At 41.5% G+C, this 17,679-nt stretch overlaps 1 protein-coding gene across 1 annotated transcript in view; it reads right to left on the reverse strand.

Annotated features, from left to right (window-relative positions):
• Positions 1–12,492: 12,492 nt before the first annotated feature.
• The window catches only part of LOC146673208 (butyrophilin-like protein 2), a 130,326-nt gene continuing 125,139 nt past the window's right edge, over positions 12,493–17,679 (reverse strand). The window contains exon 2 of the mRNA XM_085401929.1: positions 12,493–12,839. Coding sequence (XP_085258055.1) covers positions 12,493–12,839 — 347 coding nt within the window. The remainder of the gene's footprint in view (positions 12,840–17,679) is intronic.

A 17,679-nucleotide genomic window follows, 5' to 3' on the forward strand; every position in this document is an offset into this window, starting at 1 on the left:
ACGGACAAGCCGCTATCACCACAAGCAAAACTCAAATGTTAGTCAATAAAGCACAATGTAAGTCAAAGTCAAAAAGAATGCAGCACGCTAGCTGACAACCACAAGACCACAGCTCACTAGCTGTAACCACACAAAATGGCACTCTGGCCCAGAGCTCACCTTTCTCTGGGCTTAAATTCCTTTAGTAGCTAGGTTTCATTTGACGTAGACGTGACGTCGACGTAAAGCGCGAAATTTGACTGGCGGTCGGAAGTGAAAAAGATAAGCGCAAAATCACAGACAGACAGTACGCAAAATGCCTATGTCCTGTTGTGTTTACGGATGCTCCAGTAGGTCGACCAGAGAAACTGATAAACGGTATTTTAGGGTACCAAAAATAGCCCAACGAAGAGGAGAAAAATGGAAAATTCTAACCGAAAAACGTAGGAAAAAATGGATTTTAAATTTACGTTTACAGTCGGGAGGAGCAGAGTCTGCCAATGCCCGTGTCTGCAGCGACCACTTCGTCAGAGGTAATGTTATGTTTGCAAACGAACTTATTAGCATTAGGTAGTCGTTAAATTCTCGTTTACTTAGTGCTTTTAAGTTAGTAGTCTAATATTGACTTGATTGGGACTATAGGCTGCCCAAGTGCTTTGGATGACGAAGAGTCGGAGGACTGGGCTCCGACGGTCAATCTCGGCTACGAACGAAAACCCAGATCGGAATCAGTTCTCAAACGAGAGAAAAGAATGAAGCTTAAGGCAGAACAGCATCGATGTGCAGAGGCGATTTTGGATATGCAACAGACGGCTGAGAGCCCGGATTTGAGCCTAGTGACAGTGGAGAACAGGCTACTAACCCTGCCATACAATTGCAATGAGCTGCAATCACTTCTCCATCCTCCTTTGCAATTACCCAAGTCTTCAGAGGTGTCTCGTTAGACCGCTGAGAATGGTTTACCTTGAAACAAACAACTGTCACTCTAACGAAGTCCTAAGGATGTGGCATGTTTGTTGACGTTAAAGCCGCTACCGCTAACTGTTAGCGTGTTTAAGATAAAGCAATATAAGAACAAACACTCACCCTTGCAAACACCAAACTGTATCCATCACGGAGACGTTTTGTTCCAAGGTTGTGGACCCACCCGCTGACAAAAAAATTGTACGCCTCCAGACTCTTGAAAGCTTTCATTTGCTGCCTAGTGTAGTAAGAAGTCTGGAGGACCAAGTAGTTGGTGATATCCACAGCCTCGATAGTAGGCAAATCCTTTACTTCTGTGGTGTATTCGGACATTTTCAAAGAATACGGATCACGTCCGATATATTTTTTAACTATCTGTTTATATCTCTCCCGAGAAACGGGGTCTAAAGTTGCACAATAGCTGCTCTCCTGACTCTCCACAGTGTCCTCCATGTTTACTTCCGCCCTCCACTCAAAAATCGCGCTGCCTCCGCACGTCATCAGAACCACGTGACCCCAACCCAACTATTGCTGATGGGAGTCAGCTGTACAATAGAAAGAGGCAGGAGAGCTGGTAGGACACGCCCACACAGGCACCTTCAGGCGGAGGCCCTGCTAGGGCCGTTACAGGAGCTACACCGTGCAGGGCCCTATAAGTCATGATTATGATCTTAAATTGGACCCTGAACTTGGCAGGGAGCCAATGCAGTTGAATCAGCGGGGGAGTGGCATGGGAGTATTTGTGATGTTGTCAGAAGCCTAGCAGCAGCATTCTGAACACCCTGCAGTCGTTAAAGGGAGGCATTACTTAAGCAAGTAAACAAGGAATTACAATAGTCTAAGCGAGATGATGAAACAAAAGCACTTTTGTTTTCAGTAGAAGTTTTCTCAACATGGCGGCGCGTGCACACGCAGCGGCTTCTCTCTCTCCCAAACTACCTCATAAGACTTTGTTGTTACACTATCTCTTACCGTACATTACTAAATCTCCATTTGCACTATTTGCCTATTTGCACTACTCTGCCTGGTTTACACTCAATGTCATTTACCCATTATATTGTATATTGTATAGCTTTCTTGTTATATGTAAAATTGTATTGTATTTATTTATTTAAATTTTTACTTTTTAATTATTTTACTTGCATTTTTAATCACTCTTATATTTAAATGTTCATTTGCTATTTTATCTAGGGATTGAGAGTAACGTAGTTTCTATTCTCTGTATGTCCTGTACATGTGGCAGAATTGACAATAAAGTTGACTTTGACTTTGACTTTGACTTTGAATAATCATTTCCAATTCGGAACGTGACACAATGGGACTCAGCTTAGCGATATTTCTTGGTAAAAACAAGAGCGAACCAAATATTTAACGTGTGTTTCCAGCGTCAGAGCTGGATCAAATGTAACACCAAGGTTCCTAATGGATGATTTAATATAAGAAGCAAGAGGGCCTAGATTTTTACCACGAGGGGAACAAATTTCTCAGGAGCAAAGACAATGACTTCTGTTTTATCAGCATTTAGTTGAAGGTAACTGCATATCTGCATATCTCTTTTAGGCCATCTGATGTTTCTAAGCTCCAAATCTTGCAGTCCTGCTTAGATTCCGTTAGAGATTGGCTGGCTGCAAGATTTGGAGCTTAGAAACATCAGATGGCCTAAAAGAGATATACAGCTGAATATCATCTGCATAACAATGATATGAAATATCAAAGAAAGAGCTAAGAAGTTGCAGGAGAGGGAGTAAATACAACAAAAACAATAATGATCCCAAGACAGAGCCCTGAGGCACCCCAGAGGCAAGAGAGCCGACGGAGGATCTGAACTTAGAGGTAGCCACAAAGAAAGATCGATTTGACAAATTGGATTTAAACCACTCCAATGCGGTACCCGATACACCCACCCAGTGGTTTAATCTATCTAACAAAATAAGATGATCAACAGTGTCAAAAGCAGAGGTCAGATCCAGCAACATCAAAACAGTGCACTCTCCAGCATCATAATTCATCAAAATATCATTAGACACTCTAAGAAGTGCAGTTTCGGTAGAATGAGCCTTACGAAAACCAGATTGAAATTTATCAAGAACGTTGTGTTCATCTTTTCTTTCACTGCTCAGGATACTGCTGTCTCTTGATATCCATCTCGTTGTTCTGCAACTGCATTTCTTGTCTTCAGGGAGAGATTGTTGGAGCTTGTGTGGTGTGGCCCAGATGGAAAAAAAAATCATATTTACACCAATGATAGAGAAGAGAGAGTATTTACTCTCTTTATTTTATCTGTCCACATCAACAAAGCGTCATATTTCCTATGACCTTTGAATGCACCTCTCAGTTCACCCCACACCTAGCTCTGCAACCAATCAGAGCCTACCCAGGCTGCATTGACCCTGTCAGCCAGGAAGTGAGGTGAAGGTGCATGGAGCTCCCGGGTTTTTTCTCATCTCAGCAAGAGGAGTGGAGGCATCTACTATTCAAACCGAGAAATCCACGGACAAAAGAGAGAGAAAACTCAGAATTGAGAGGAAGGAAAGCCAGCATACTTACCTGCTAGAAGTCCGGAGTCGAGTGGCTGGGTGAAGGAGAGAAGCAACATCGAAAACACGAGTGTTATTCCGAAGGAAAAAGTTGTAGAGACTTACCGTCGTGATTACACTAATGCTAGCTCGGTGTCTCACAGGCTAACCACTCACCTTTCATCCGGAGAGCTGCTGTAATTCCGACACCAGTGTGTGTTGGGCTTTTGTGAAACAGAGCAACGGTGAGCAACATGTTTCTTAGCCGCTCTAAAGCTAATTTTTGTCAGTTCACTGTGAGTTTAAAGTAATTGTTTTGAAGGCAGGACTGTGATGCAGTTTTCTGCCTCGCCACTAGAGGGCGCGGCCGATTGTGAGTAATGTTTTGACTGGGATGAAAAATGGTGTTCATGGAGGCAGTGTGAATCACAAGTTATGCTCGGGAGCAGATTATGTGGGTTCAATGAGAGTGTGCGTCCATAAGACTGGTGAGTTACAGGATATTTCTTGTGTAAGAAGCTTAGCCTGTATGTTTTATTGCTCTGGACATCCTCTGTTTGTACATTTTCTATAAGCTAAGTTATCGCTAAGCTAAGCGGGCTAAGCTAAGTTCGCTTAGGCCAAGCTGAGTTCGGTTTGAGTTGGTGATTTGTTATGTGTATTTGCCTTCTTTAGTTGGCATCATAAGTGAGTGGGGCACAAGAGTTAAGTGATGGGAAGATGTTTATTTTCTTTGTTGCCAAATATGGTTCAGACTATAAGTAAAAGCCGCCAGCTTATTAGTAGGGCCTATAAGACAAGTATGCGGCTGTAATATGTTATATGGTGATTATTGTTGTCTATAATTTGATTGTAATTTGTGTTCTGTTTTTCCATTCTGTTTGTAGAACCACACACATACCCACACCCACGCTAAATCTGCCATTAAAGAGCTGAACGATCATCCCCTGTCCTCGTTATTTTCTGGAAGGTCATAGTGGCACTTGGCACGATCTGATATCCTCGTGTTGGTGTTGTTCCCAGATCATCATACTAAATGTTGTTCCAGGATCAACATTGCAAGTGACCAATCAGAATGTTGTGACGTCATACTTTTGCGACTTCGGGAAAAACCGGCGTAAAACAAAAAACTGTACTTAAGCTGCGAGAAACTGCCTCTGTCTGCCAATCAACGGACCCTGACCCTAACCCTAACCGTAACCCTTTAATAAACAGTAAGCAGAATTGATATTGTCCTTGCAACATTGGAATTTCATAAATGCACGAATGGCTTGGCGCGCAAAAGAATAACGTCACAACAATGTGATTGGTCACTTGCAATGTTGAACCTGGAACAACATTTTCATGATGGTCTGGGAACAACACCAACACGAGGATATCAGATCATCCGTGGCACTTGACCTGTGCACACCCTGCGATCACCACCGTAGAACTGAACCTCATATCAGAAATCATCATAACAGTAATCTAGAGGGTAATTTGTAGTGCATTTCTCTCTCACGAATAGGCCTATAGTGTGGAGAAATTAAGCACACTGCTTTGATGACTCTGAACTGAACTCACATGTATATTTTGTTGCTTATTTGCACATAGTTCTGAATTTGTTATGGTGTATTGTATTTTGAATGTCAATGGTTACTTACCATAAGTATTGTTTAATTAATGTTTACATGAATAGAGAAATATTTGAGCAACTTAAATGTTTAGTTCTCATATTTGATATACTTAAAAATTGAATGTTGTACAACATAACTGTGAGATATAAGATTTAAAATGTTGATGCAATGAATATGAGGTTGATGCAATATTTTGATTTTACATTTTAACCTTAAACAATGCATCTGAAACAGACTGATTAGAATGTACATTTTATGACCTGGATTATAAGTCAGGTTTTTGGAGAGGATGGAAAAGTCCAAGGACCAGGACGATATTCTGATTGTGATAGATGGCGAGGCAACCACTTTGAGGACGATCTACCCCAAAGAAGATACACACCCACACACTCATACATTCCAGTTACACTCACAAGGACCTTTGAAGTTGGCTATCGCCAGCTTAACTCTAAATTCTTAAAGGGCCCCAACGAGTACTTTTATTTTGTTTGAGTGTGCACACTATTTATTTTATTTTATACTTTATCTGTACAAATTTGACAAATATCTGTTATACCTTGTAACAATACAAGAGTGGCTACTCAAAAGTTAACATTGTGTCCAGGTCATTATTGCTGCTGAATACTTTGGCTCCATACGAATTTGGTGTCTTCTGATTCTGGCCAGGGTCTTATTACGAGCCCGCGTAATTATTGCGCTGTAATTCACCTTTATACCTTAAAGTTGGTTACACTTGTTTTCTCAGGGTGACAAACACATAGAAGTTAAGCTGTAAAACAATTCAGCCAAAACTTGGCTTGAGCGTTTCTAATGATGTTAACCTATAATTTTCTTCCAACTGCTGCACGTGGAAAATTGATCAGGGTCTGCTCTTCACCTGCAAGTGACACACTGAGACATTTTGATCATTGTTCTCACTGCTTAAAACAACACTTGGGTTGTTTGTCTTTCAAATATGACAGGCTTAAGTAAAATCGGAACAGGCAAATGGTACATGGAAGGAGAGATGTTGCTCCTTACATTGCTAACCTTTTCAAGAAAGAAGGAAAGAAAATTTTCACAGTCTTCAGTCAAAGAAAAAGGGGCAGTAGCAGCAGCCGGGGCAACAATTTCCCTAATTGTGTCAAATAGAACCTTAGGGTTACCTCTGCTCCTAGAGACTAGGTGTGAAAAATAAGCAGCCCTTGCATCACGAATTGAAGCGTTAAAAGAAACTAAAAGGTCTTTTAAATCAAAGAGATGAACCTGTAGACTAGTCTTTCTCCACAAACGCTCAGCTTTACAACAGACACGCTTTAAACAGCGAATGCTGTCATTTATCCAGGGCGAGGGTTTTGTAACAAGGTCTAGTCTAGTTTTAATAGGACAAATATTATCGATAATAGAAAGACAGTAATTATTAAAAAGATTTGTTAATAAATCAACATCATTAGAAGCAGGCAGAACCACATTAAAAACGTCAGAAAATTTAGCAGCAGTAGAAGAATCTAAGACGTGCGAGCTAAAAGCACGACGCTCAGGAGGAGGAGGCAAATAAAAAGACAAATTAAATATAATCCCCTGATGGTCCGAAATAAAAATATCCTCAGAACTAATACAGTTGATGGTTAAACCAATAGTAAAAACAAGGTCCAGAGTGTGCCCTGTGGTGTGGGTGGGGCCAGATACATGCTGTGTAAAATGAAAAGAGTCCACGATGCTAAGAAAATCTCTGGCAAAGAGGTCAGAGTCATCATCAATGTGCATGCTAAAATCACCAATTATTAGCAATTTGGACAACTTCAAGATGGAAGATAAAAAGTCACTGAATTTCTTTAAAAATTGACTGTTAGGTCCAGGTGGACGATAGACTACAGCACAGTAACACGGATCTTTAATTCCAATTTTAACCAGCTGTAGTTCAAACGTTGACATTTTTTCAACCATCAATGAGCGACAGTGAAACCAATTTCGATACACTACAGCCAGTCCTCCGCCACGATCAGAAGTCCGCGGCCGACTGACAAAGGAGTACCCGCCCAGGCAAAGTTCGATAAGGGAAGAATAGTCACCATCACGCTTCCAGATTTCAGTTAAAAATAATAAGTCCAGTTTTTTGGAAAGAATAAGATCGTTCAATAAGAACGTCTTATTTGTCATAGATCGGGTATTGAGAAGCGCCATGCTCAACGAGGAATAACTCAAACTATTACCGACACTGACCCGCTTTAGGGGGCGTAGAAACTGGGGGTTCGATCTGTAATGATCATAGATACCGCTCGCTGTTGGGGCAGCGGGCCAAATAATAGGAGAGTCTGGATGAACACTCCTAAGGAAACACGATCTCATAAGTCCAGGCTTTGCAAAATACAGCAGGGACGGGGGAAACAAATTCTCCTCCGAACAGGCAGTCTGAGCACAGGTAACCAGAAATGCTCAGCGTTGCTTACCCGCTAATCCTCATCTGATGAGGAGTCTATATTTCACCTGGACACCTGCTCTTTTACCTCTCCTCCTCCGAGATTTGCGTGGAGCCAAAAGGGTGCTGTTGGCGACATCTGTCAAATATCCAGACACCGGCGGCGGAGGAGGGAAGAAGCCTTTGTATGAAGGAGCAATATCCAGGCCCAGCATAGAGGAGCGAATAGACAGTAGTGTCAGACGATCATAGATCAGGGCAGGCAATACATCAGAGTAGAGCTGGGCGATAGAACGATAACGATATGTATCGCGATATAACTTTTACTCGATAGAGAAATTAAACTATCGCGATAGACCTCGCCGCTCTTGTCCTCTTTAAAAAAAAAAAAGAAAAAGGTCAGCCAATCCAAATTAAGTAGCGCAGAGCCGAACCAATCACAGCCGCAGCGTCTGTTACGTACAGCACAAGTGCCAAGCCGCACGTGTGTTTGTTTGGGAAGCAGCCAGCGGGTAATGGAGGAAATGAGTGTGCCGACTAGAGAAATCAACCGAGCGTGACCGAAGAGAAAACAGATGATGGTTCCAACACCGGAGAGATTGTCGAACGGAAGAGCCATAGAAGTTCCGTAGTGTGAAGGTATTTCGGCTATTTCAAGTCTGACAAAAAACAGAGTAGCGTGCACTGTAAATTGTGCTGGAAATACAATAAACTGGTGCATGCGTCACACTGTGCGCCACGTTATTGTTTCGGTGAAATGAATTTCTACAATACTGTTACTGTTAATTCTACTCTGCAGTGTTTAAATGCTTACATATACACACAGTTACTGTCCGTCCACACATACGACTCGGTTCTGCTTCTATGCCCCAGCTTTGTTTACTTTTTCCCACCGAGGCTTCTAGACTTCTGATTAGCCAACATTTCTGCACGGTTAGGAATCTAGCTCCACCTGCTGCTTTGGCATGTTCATAGCAGCGTTTTCCTTCATTTCTGCCTTTATGTGTGGACGGGATTAATTTTTTAAAACGAAAACGGAAAATCTCCGTTTTCAAAAATACCACGTGTGGACGTAGCCTCAGTCTCTGACTGGAAGCACTAATTCAGCTTTTGTCAGACTAAAATAACTGTTAAAACTGTTTGAAAAGCTAAGCTATACAACAAGGAGAGTGAGAATTTCCTTTTAGTTCTCAGTTTATTTGATATTGACAAAAGTTAGTCAGTTTTGTCTGTTCTTCTGTAAAACAAACTAAGATTTATTTTTAGAATTAATATTTTGTTTCTAAGTGGAATTGACAATTTAGTCTGTTTCGTTTGTTCTATTTTGAAACTTAAACGCTTTAGCGGCTGCCTTCTGTGTAGTTTGCAATATTTGCCTTTATTTATCTGAAAAAGTCTCATGTTCCTTAAGTACATCTACCCTGTTGAACTTATTATGGGAAATAAATATTTAAATAAAAACAAGCTGCTGATTATTTCACATTTTACAAATATAGTTATTTGGCTTATATCGTGATAGATATCGTTATCGCCTGAAATGAAAAAAACATATCGTGATATGAAAAAATCTTATATCGCCCAGCTCTACATCAGAGACAAGGAAGGAGAGCAGGACAGTCAAAAACAGCAGCATAACAGAGGGAGGGAAACTGCAACCAGCAGCGGCAAGGCCGAACACATGCGCCATCATACCGGAAGTAGAACCAGGCTCGGGGAGGGGCGGCCATCTGCTGTGACCGGTTGGGGTGGGAGAAGGAAAACAGGATAACGACATGCTTTGGAAGAGAGACAGATTAATAGCAAGTATGATTCAATGCAGAGAGGTGACTGAAAAGGAAAAACGCAATGGACCAATTCCCCAGCCGGAAGGCACAGGGACCAAACTATCTCATCCTATGCGTAGAAGCCTCAACGCATAGGAAGCATGCTGAGGGGATACTAGGGTATGCACCCCAGCCTGCCGCCACTCACCAAGGCCACCTCCAGACTGAGACAGAGTCCAGCGCCTCTCCAATTGACTGGTTCTAGAGCCCAAGCCATATGTTGAGGTGAGCACGACTATGTCTAGCCAGTACATCTCGACCTCATGCACTATTTAAGGCTCCTTCCCTAATAGAGAGGTGACATTTCATGTCCCAATTTCTAGTCTTGGTAGCGAGGGATTGGTCTGTAAGGGGCCTCCACTCAAAGCTGCCACGTGGCACAGATTGAACCCAACCCTAAAGGTGCCTCCTGCGGGGGCATTGAGTTTCCCCACACATGTTTACAGACAGGTTAGAGAGCAAGAGAAAAAGAGACTGATTCATAAATGTCTTTGTTTCTGCTCTAACCTTACCCAAACAATGCTGCTCTACAACTCTAGGCTACCAGCCACAAAAACAACAGCTGGAGAAACATCTGTCTACCTCTGACATCCACCAGCTCATCCATACAACAAACAAACATCAACAACCAGGAAGCAGCTTCACCCCTGATCACACACACACTCAACTCTACTCACTCACCTTGAGGATCAACAACACTCAGAGAGATGCTGTTGATGAGCTGCCAACAGACCGTTTCTCTAATGAAGATATGACACTCATATCTTCCAGCATCATTAATCGTCACATCCTTCAGAATCAAAGATACGTCTCCATCCTTCATCTGTTCGTCCCGCAGATCAGACCGGTTCTTAAAAGATGGATGCCGGTAATCTGGAATGAAATGACCATCCCAGTACAAGAATACATCGCCTGCTTTCAAGTCATCTCTCCTCCATTGTACACCTCTGATCTTGTTGTTTGGAGCTCGACATGTCAGAGTGACGTCCTGTCCAGACTCAGCTGTGATGAATTTATAGTCTGAAAGAGGAAACGACACAGAGCAGAGAGGTTAAAGGTCAAAATACAATTATAATCAGAATGATTATATTTAAATATTTTGTTTATTTGCTTTGACTTTTGAGTTTTTAGTAGTGCTGTCAAAATTAAAGTAAATTAATTCGCCATCAAGTTCAACGCAGTTAAAATTTTTAATGCAATTAACCCATCTGGAGTGGAGAATGACTCAAAATCCCTGAAATGTTTCTGTCAGCGGATTTCGGGCAGTTTGTCCTAGTAGAGTTACCTTTACACAAATGGACAGTTGATCTGGTAGTAACGGGCAGCTAAACCAATCAACTCAGTATGGAAGATGATAAACGCATATTGGCCCTCACGATGGAAAACTTGAGTTATAAAAAAATAACAAGACGGAACAGTCGACCGACATAAAGTATTATGCACATTGTGCAAGAAGGTGTTTTCTTTTCATCAAAGCACTTCCAACTGAAAATATCACATTGACTCGAAGAATATGTTAGTCGTGGATGCTGCTGGAAGTTTGGCTAATGCGTCACCCAGCGACAAATCACTCATGGAGCATCTGGGACTCAGTAAATCTACCTCAGAAATATTGACTAACACAATGCCAGGTGGATTGCAACAAACTGCAGACCTATTAATATCGTTGAGAACACGCGCTTTACATGGCTTTGGTTCCTCATTTGACAGCACTAATATATATTATATATTAGTGTATACTTACCTATTAGTATATAGATTTTTTTTAAAAATTGTAATTCACAGGAGAGAACCCGGGCTAAAAGATTGAAGAAAAATATTCAAATTCTATTTGAATTTAAGCATTTAACATTAGTTGTGTTTATTCTGTATTTACTTCACTATATTGCATACATGTTAGTTACAAGCTTAAATATAAAGTTGAAAAAATGTAATTGCAACCAGGCTATTGATCAAGTAATTGTGATTAATTACAGAATATCATGAGATTATTTAGTATTTCTTTTTTTTCTCTAGTGACAGCACTAGTCTTTAGTCATGTTGGATTTGATGAACCTCTGAACATCCAGCAGCTATTTAAATGTTTTGAAGTGGAGTTTTCATAGTTGAACATGTTCTGTTGTCTCTTTCTCTTTAATCTCTCTCACACTCCTGTCACACTGGTGTGTGTGACTGCAACAGCATCTGCACATGTGCAGCTGTCGGCTGCTCCTCATACACTCAGCTTCAGTCTAACCTGATGTGACTCGAAGTTTATTCCTGCCATGTGATTGGTTCAGAGTGATGCTATTTTCATTGTTATTAAACTTTTATGTTACCTGTCAAAACAAGGAGGGAATAAATTCTATTGACTTTCTATTGAGTATGTTTCATGTTTCTACTGAGGAAAAGTTATTTTTCAATAATGATCTTTATCATTTCATCGCCCAGCTCTAGATTACAGTGAGAGACATTAAGCTCACACAAACTCCATCTACCCTGATGATGCCTTCACACACACAGACAAACTGAATCAATATGAAAATGATTCTTCTGAACTTCTGGTTTCTAACAGCTTAATCTGACCTGGAAAGTGGAGCAGACTGACACAGTTACTGCAGACGTGTGTGTTTTATTATTACTGCTGATCTACATTATTATAAATGTGTGAGTCTGTAAATCTCAGTGACTAACAGAGAACCTGAGTCTAAACCTGATCAGATGAAGTGTGAGGTTGTGAGAAAGTCTCTGACTGCATTCATAGATGTGTCCTTTCAGCTGCTCGCTCTGATCCAACCTTTGGTCTCTAAGAAGAGGCTTCAGGGAGACGTTTGCTACGTTGGACTGTAGGACCATCAGAAATGTGTGCAGTAACAAAACAGGCAGCACTGAAAGCAGCTCTAAGTGTTTGTGTTGTTCAATGATTTGTGCACAACAACAATGGGACCTCTCTCATCCATCAGTCACCATGTGGACATTTTTCTGACACACTTTGAAGCTGATGGACGTTTTGTGTCTGCACTAAGTACATTTTCACCAGCTATGGCACCGGCAGGATTCACTTTGACAGACTCACAACCACCACAACTCTAGACTACCAGCCACAAAGACAACAGCTGGAGAAATCTTCTGACATCCACCAGCTCATCCATACAACAAACAAACATCAACAACCAGGAAGCAGCTTCACCTCTGATCACACACACACTCAACTCTACTCACTCACCTGGAGGATCAACAACACAAAGATAGATGATGCTGATGAGATCCAATGATTGTGTTCCTTCCATGACGACACGACACTCGTATGTTCCAGCATCATTAATTGTCACATCCTTCAGAATTAAAGACACATCTCCATCCTTCATCTGTCTGTCCTGCAGATCCACCCGGTTCTTAAAAGATGGATGCTGGTCATCTGGAACAACCTGCCCATCCCGGTACAAAAGCACATATTCATCTCCCAGGTCAGCTCTGCTCCACTCTACAGTGATGTCATTTTCATTTGGACCTCGACATGTCAGAGTGATGTCCTGTCCAGACTTAACGGTGATGATTTTCAGGTCTGAAAGAGGAAACAACACAGAGCAGAGAGGTTAAAGGTCAAAGTACAATTATGATCAGAATGATTGACTTTAAATATTTTGTTCATTTCCTTTCACATGAGGGAATGACCACATTAATGCTATTTTGTGTAAAACACTCATGTAACGGGACATTTTTCATTACTATATGTATTTATTTTCAGTTTCTTTAAAAGGATAGAAAATCCATGTAACAGGGATTCATTTTATGTTAGAAAGCAGTGAGGGCGGAACTTTGGTGGTTGCTCCAGGGTTTTAGGGTGCAGTAAGTGGAGCCCACCTTCCGCTACTTCCTCAGACACGTTCTTGAGGAAAGCAGAGAGGCATCGTATCTTCCTTACTCTGCTCTTCACCTGCTTTTACAGGTCGGTAAATGGTGCTCACACCAAAAATGTTGTTTAATTGTTACCATGGTTACCCACATTAATGTGAATTAGAGAGTTTAAGGCAGTCCACCCGAGTTATTTCTATGTAAACACGGGAGAAACCAGAGGATTGTCTTGCGCGGCCGCATCGCGAGCCTGCTTGTTAGGTGGAACGCTCGTGAAGCAGAGTCAGTGCGCTCCTATGCTCTGTGCAAACGTGTTGTAATGCTCCAATCAAATCAATTCTGTGAGATGTGAATGTCAATAGTCATGTTAAAGTGACTGAGTAGATTAGTTAGTGTAACACAAGCACTCTGAACAACTCTGTGTAGCTAACAGAGGCATTCACAGGTTAAAAGCTGGGTTTTATGATGCACTAAATAGTGATTTTGCCAGTTAATTACTGTAGGAAACAAATGTGATGTATTTACCGATACTGTTATTGAATATAACTGGTTAGCCAGTAAGACACTGCAGAAGACAATGTGATGTGTTTATTGATATAAGGAATGTAACTGTTATGGAAAGAAGTGTGAATTTGAGAAACCGAACCAGTTAAAGAGAGTATATTTCACTGAGGTTGTGAAATAAGTAAATGTAATTGATGTGAATGAGGAACCAGCTGAAGAGTATATTGAAAGCTCATGTTTAGTGTTCATATAGCATTTATTTGTGTGAAATAAATCAGACTCAGAGACGTTCTGGAGGAAAGCAGAGATGCATTGTGTCTTCCTTACTCCGCTCTTCACCTGCTTTTACAGGTAACATATTTGTCTTCGTGGTCTTCATCCTTGGGACCCGTAACAAATCTTGGGGGCTGCTCCGGGATCAGCGCCACCTTGCAGTTGGGGCTGATCCATAGATGACATCTGGGACCAGGACACGAGCTGATGCCGGCTGAGCGAGCTGAGAGTTGGAGCTGAGACTGATCCATCGTCGTGCTGAGTGGCCCACAGGGACAGCAAGGAGTTGCAGCCATGGCCGAGGGTGGGAGGAAGAGCCCAGTGTGGGACATTAGGAGAAGCCTACTCACCCTGTCAGCGGAAGAACTCTACAAGGTCGCTAAGAACATTCATGTGGACAACCCTCAGGACAAAGGGACTAAAGACCTGAGTAACACTCTGGGCAACTTTGGGCTGACTCAGCATGTAACAGAGGCCACACATAATAGAGGACACACTCTTGACCTACTGATCTCCAAAGGCCTGAGCATTTCAAAGGTTACTGTGTCTGATGTGGGCCTGTCTGATCATTACTGTGTTTTCTTTGAAAGTAAAATCTCAGCCCACACAAATATATCAACAACAGTGATCACAAAACGGTGTATAACTGAACACAGTAGTGCAATTTTTAACCAGGTCTTCCCATTAACACCTGACCTGTCCAAAGGTTCAGTCAATGAGCTCGTCAATAGCTTCAATGCTAACATGTTAAATGTAATGGACACTATTGCTCCCATTAAGGTGAAGGTTATCTCTGGAAGGAAAAAGTCTCCATGGAGAAACTCCACACTGGTGAAAAAAGAAAAAAGAGAGTGTAGGAAAGCTGAGCGCAGATGGAGAAAAACAAACCTCCAGGTTCATTATGACATTTATAAAGAGAAACTTCACAATTATAATTTACAACTGAGGAATGCAAGGAGGTCCTACTTCTCTGACATCATCACTAAAAACAGCCATAATGCTCGGGTCTTATTTTCTACAGTTGACAGGCTAACAAACCCTCCTGTGTCAGTGGCAGCTGAACTTCATTCGACCATGGCCTGCAATGACTTTGCCAAATTCTTCACTGAAAAAATCCAAAAAATTAGACAAGCAATTGGTACATCAACAGCAGATCCAGGATATGTACTGTGTCCACCAAAAAACTGTTTAAACACCATGAAACAGTTTCAACCTATTAACAGCAAAGACCTGGAGGACATCTTAGGTAAACTGAACTCCTCCTCCTGCTGTTTAGATGTCCTGCCAACAAGTTTTTTCAAAAAGGTCTCAAAGACTTTAGAGTCAGACCTGTTACAGATCGTCAACTTTTCTTTATTATCAGGTGTGTTTCCAGAATCACTAAAAACTGCTGTAATCAAACCTATACTGAAAAAGGACAATCTTGACAAGACACAAATGAACAACTACAGGCCGATCTCAAATCTCCCGTTTTTAAGTAAGATCATTGAAAAAGCAGTTTCTCAACAGCTCAGTTACTTCTTAAAACAGAATAATTGCTACGATGCCTTCCAGTCAGGTTTTAGACAGAACCACAGCACTGAAACCGCTCTGACCAAAGTGTTTAATGACATATGTCTGAATACAGACAGTGGAAAAATGTCAGTCCTAGTTTTACTGGATCTCAGTGCAGCATTTGATACAGTTGACCACAACATATTGCTCAAACGACTGGAGAACTGGACAGGTCTTTCAGGAACTGTACTAAACTGGTTCAAAACATACGTAGAAAACAGGAAATACTTTGTATCAATAGGTAACTTCACATCTGAGCAGACAAGTATCACATGTGGAGTTCCCCAAGGTTCCATCTTGGGACCCCTTCTGTTTAACATCTACATGCTCCCACTGGCACAGATTATAAACAACAACAAAATAAACTATCACAGCTATGCAGATGACACACAAATATATATCACAATGTCACCAGGAGACCGAGGCCCTGTACAGGCTCTTGGTAAATGCATTGAGGAAATTAATGACTGGTTGTGCCACAATTTTCTCCAGCTAAACAAAAACAAAACTGAGGTAATAGTCTTTGGCGCCAAAGAAAAACGATTACAGGTCACCAGAGAACTTCAATCTATACATCTAAAAACCACAAACCAGGCGAGAAATTTGGGTGTAGTGATGGATGCAGACCTAAACTTAGAAAAACACATTAAGACAATAACAAAGTCAGCTTACTATCACCTCAAGAATATATCAAGGATAAAAGATCTGATGTCTCAACAGGACCTGGAAAAACTAGTCCATGCATTCATCTTTAGTAGGCTTGATTACTGTAACAGCATCTTTACAGGTCTACCTAAAAAATCAGTCAGACAACTACAGCTCATTCAGAACTCTGCTGCTCGAGTCCTCACTAAGACCAAAAAAGTGGACCACATCAGTCCAGCTCTGAGGTTCTTACACTGGCTGCCTGTCCGTCAGAGGATAGACTTTAAAGTTCTGATGCTGGCCTATAAAGCTCTGAATGGTTTAGGACCAAAATACATCAATGACCTCCTGACCCAGTATGAACCATCCAGATCCCTCAGGTCATCTGGATCCGGTCTTTTATCAGTTCCCAGAGTCAGAACCAGACACGGAGAAGCTGCATTCAGCTTTTATGCTCCTTATATCTGGAACAAACTCCCAGAAAGCCTCAGATCAGCTGAAACACTCAGTTTATTTAAATCCAGGTTGAAGACTCACCTGTTCTCAGCTGCATTTGAATAAAGCACCAAATCCACACTTTAAGCTTAAATTTCAAAACTTACATTTAACTACTGATTTTATCTACTGTTCTGATTTTATCTGTTTTGATTTTATATACTGTTTTGTTTGTTTGTTTGTTTGTTTGTTTGTTTGTTAATTAGTTAGTTAGGTTATTTGCTTGTTTTAATCAATTTTAAATCATGCTTTTTATTTGTTCTTGTTTCTAATGTCTCTGTAAAGCACTTTGAATCACCTTGTTGTTGAATTGTGCTATACAAATAAACTTGCCTTGCCTTGCCTTGCCTAAGAAGGTGGGTCCAGCGCACCCAGGTCAGCCAGAGCTCGACGCGACAGACCAGGAGGGCTGCTTTGACCACATCAGTTCTTTCATGTACAGTAAGCCATTGTTTGAGGCAGAAGATGGTGGGATGGTGGACTTGCTAATGTTAAAGGACTTCATTGATGATGTGATTGAAAATCGACAAGTATGTGATGATAGGGAGGACGTAGATTCACCTTTTACACAGACATTTAGACACAAACTGTGCAACCAGCTCGCCCCTCAAGTGGCATGTTCCGGTGACCACAATAGCTAACATGGTTAGTTGCAGGTACAACTAGTCCGACTGGCCTAGCCAGCTCTATCCCTGATATCACTAACGCCGAGCTGCAGGAGATGTTAAATAGCTATGAGGAGCTTGGTAAAAGACTAAGACAAAGTGTAATGGTCCCCACTGAACAGTGACCTTGACAGCCAATGGGTTTGCTAGTTCAAGCTTACACAGAGCAACCCACTTCAACCCAACCAAGGGCCCAGCCCACTCGTGAGGGGATGATCTCTCTGAGAGACCTCTCTTATCTCCAGAGAAGAGAATTTAGAGTACAAGGGAGTCAAGTTGGTGACTATTCATCTGACATTAGCTACAACAACATTTGCAACCAGATGGATGAGGGGATTAGAGAAGGCTTCCCTGACGCAGAGATAGTTCGTTGAGTGCTCAGGATAATACAGCCTGGAACTTTTAAAGATATGC

The sequence above is a fragment of the Rhamphochromis longiceps genome, linkage group LG3 (assembly GCF_057381845.1).
Source record: "Rhamphochromis longiceps isolate RC_006_pf linkage group LG3, R_longiceps_female_GT1.1, whole genome shotgun sequence".
Lineage (NCBI taxonomy): Eukaryota > Metazoa > Chordata > Actinopteri > Cichliformes > Cichlidae > Rhamphochromis > Rhamphochromis longiceps.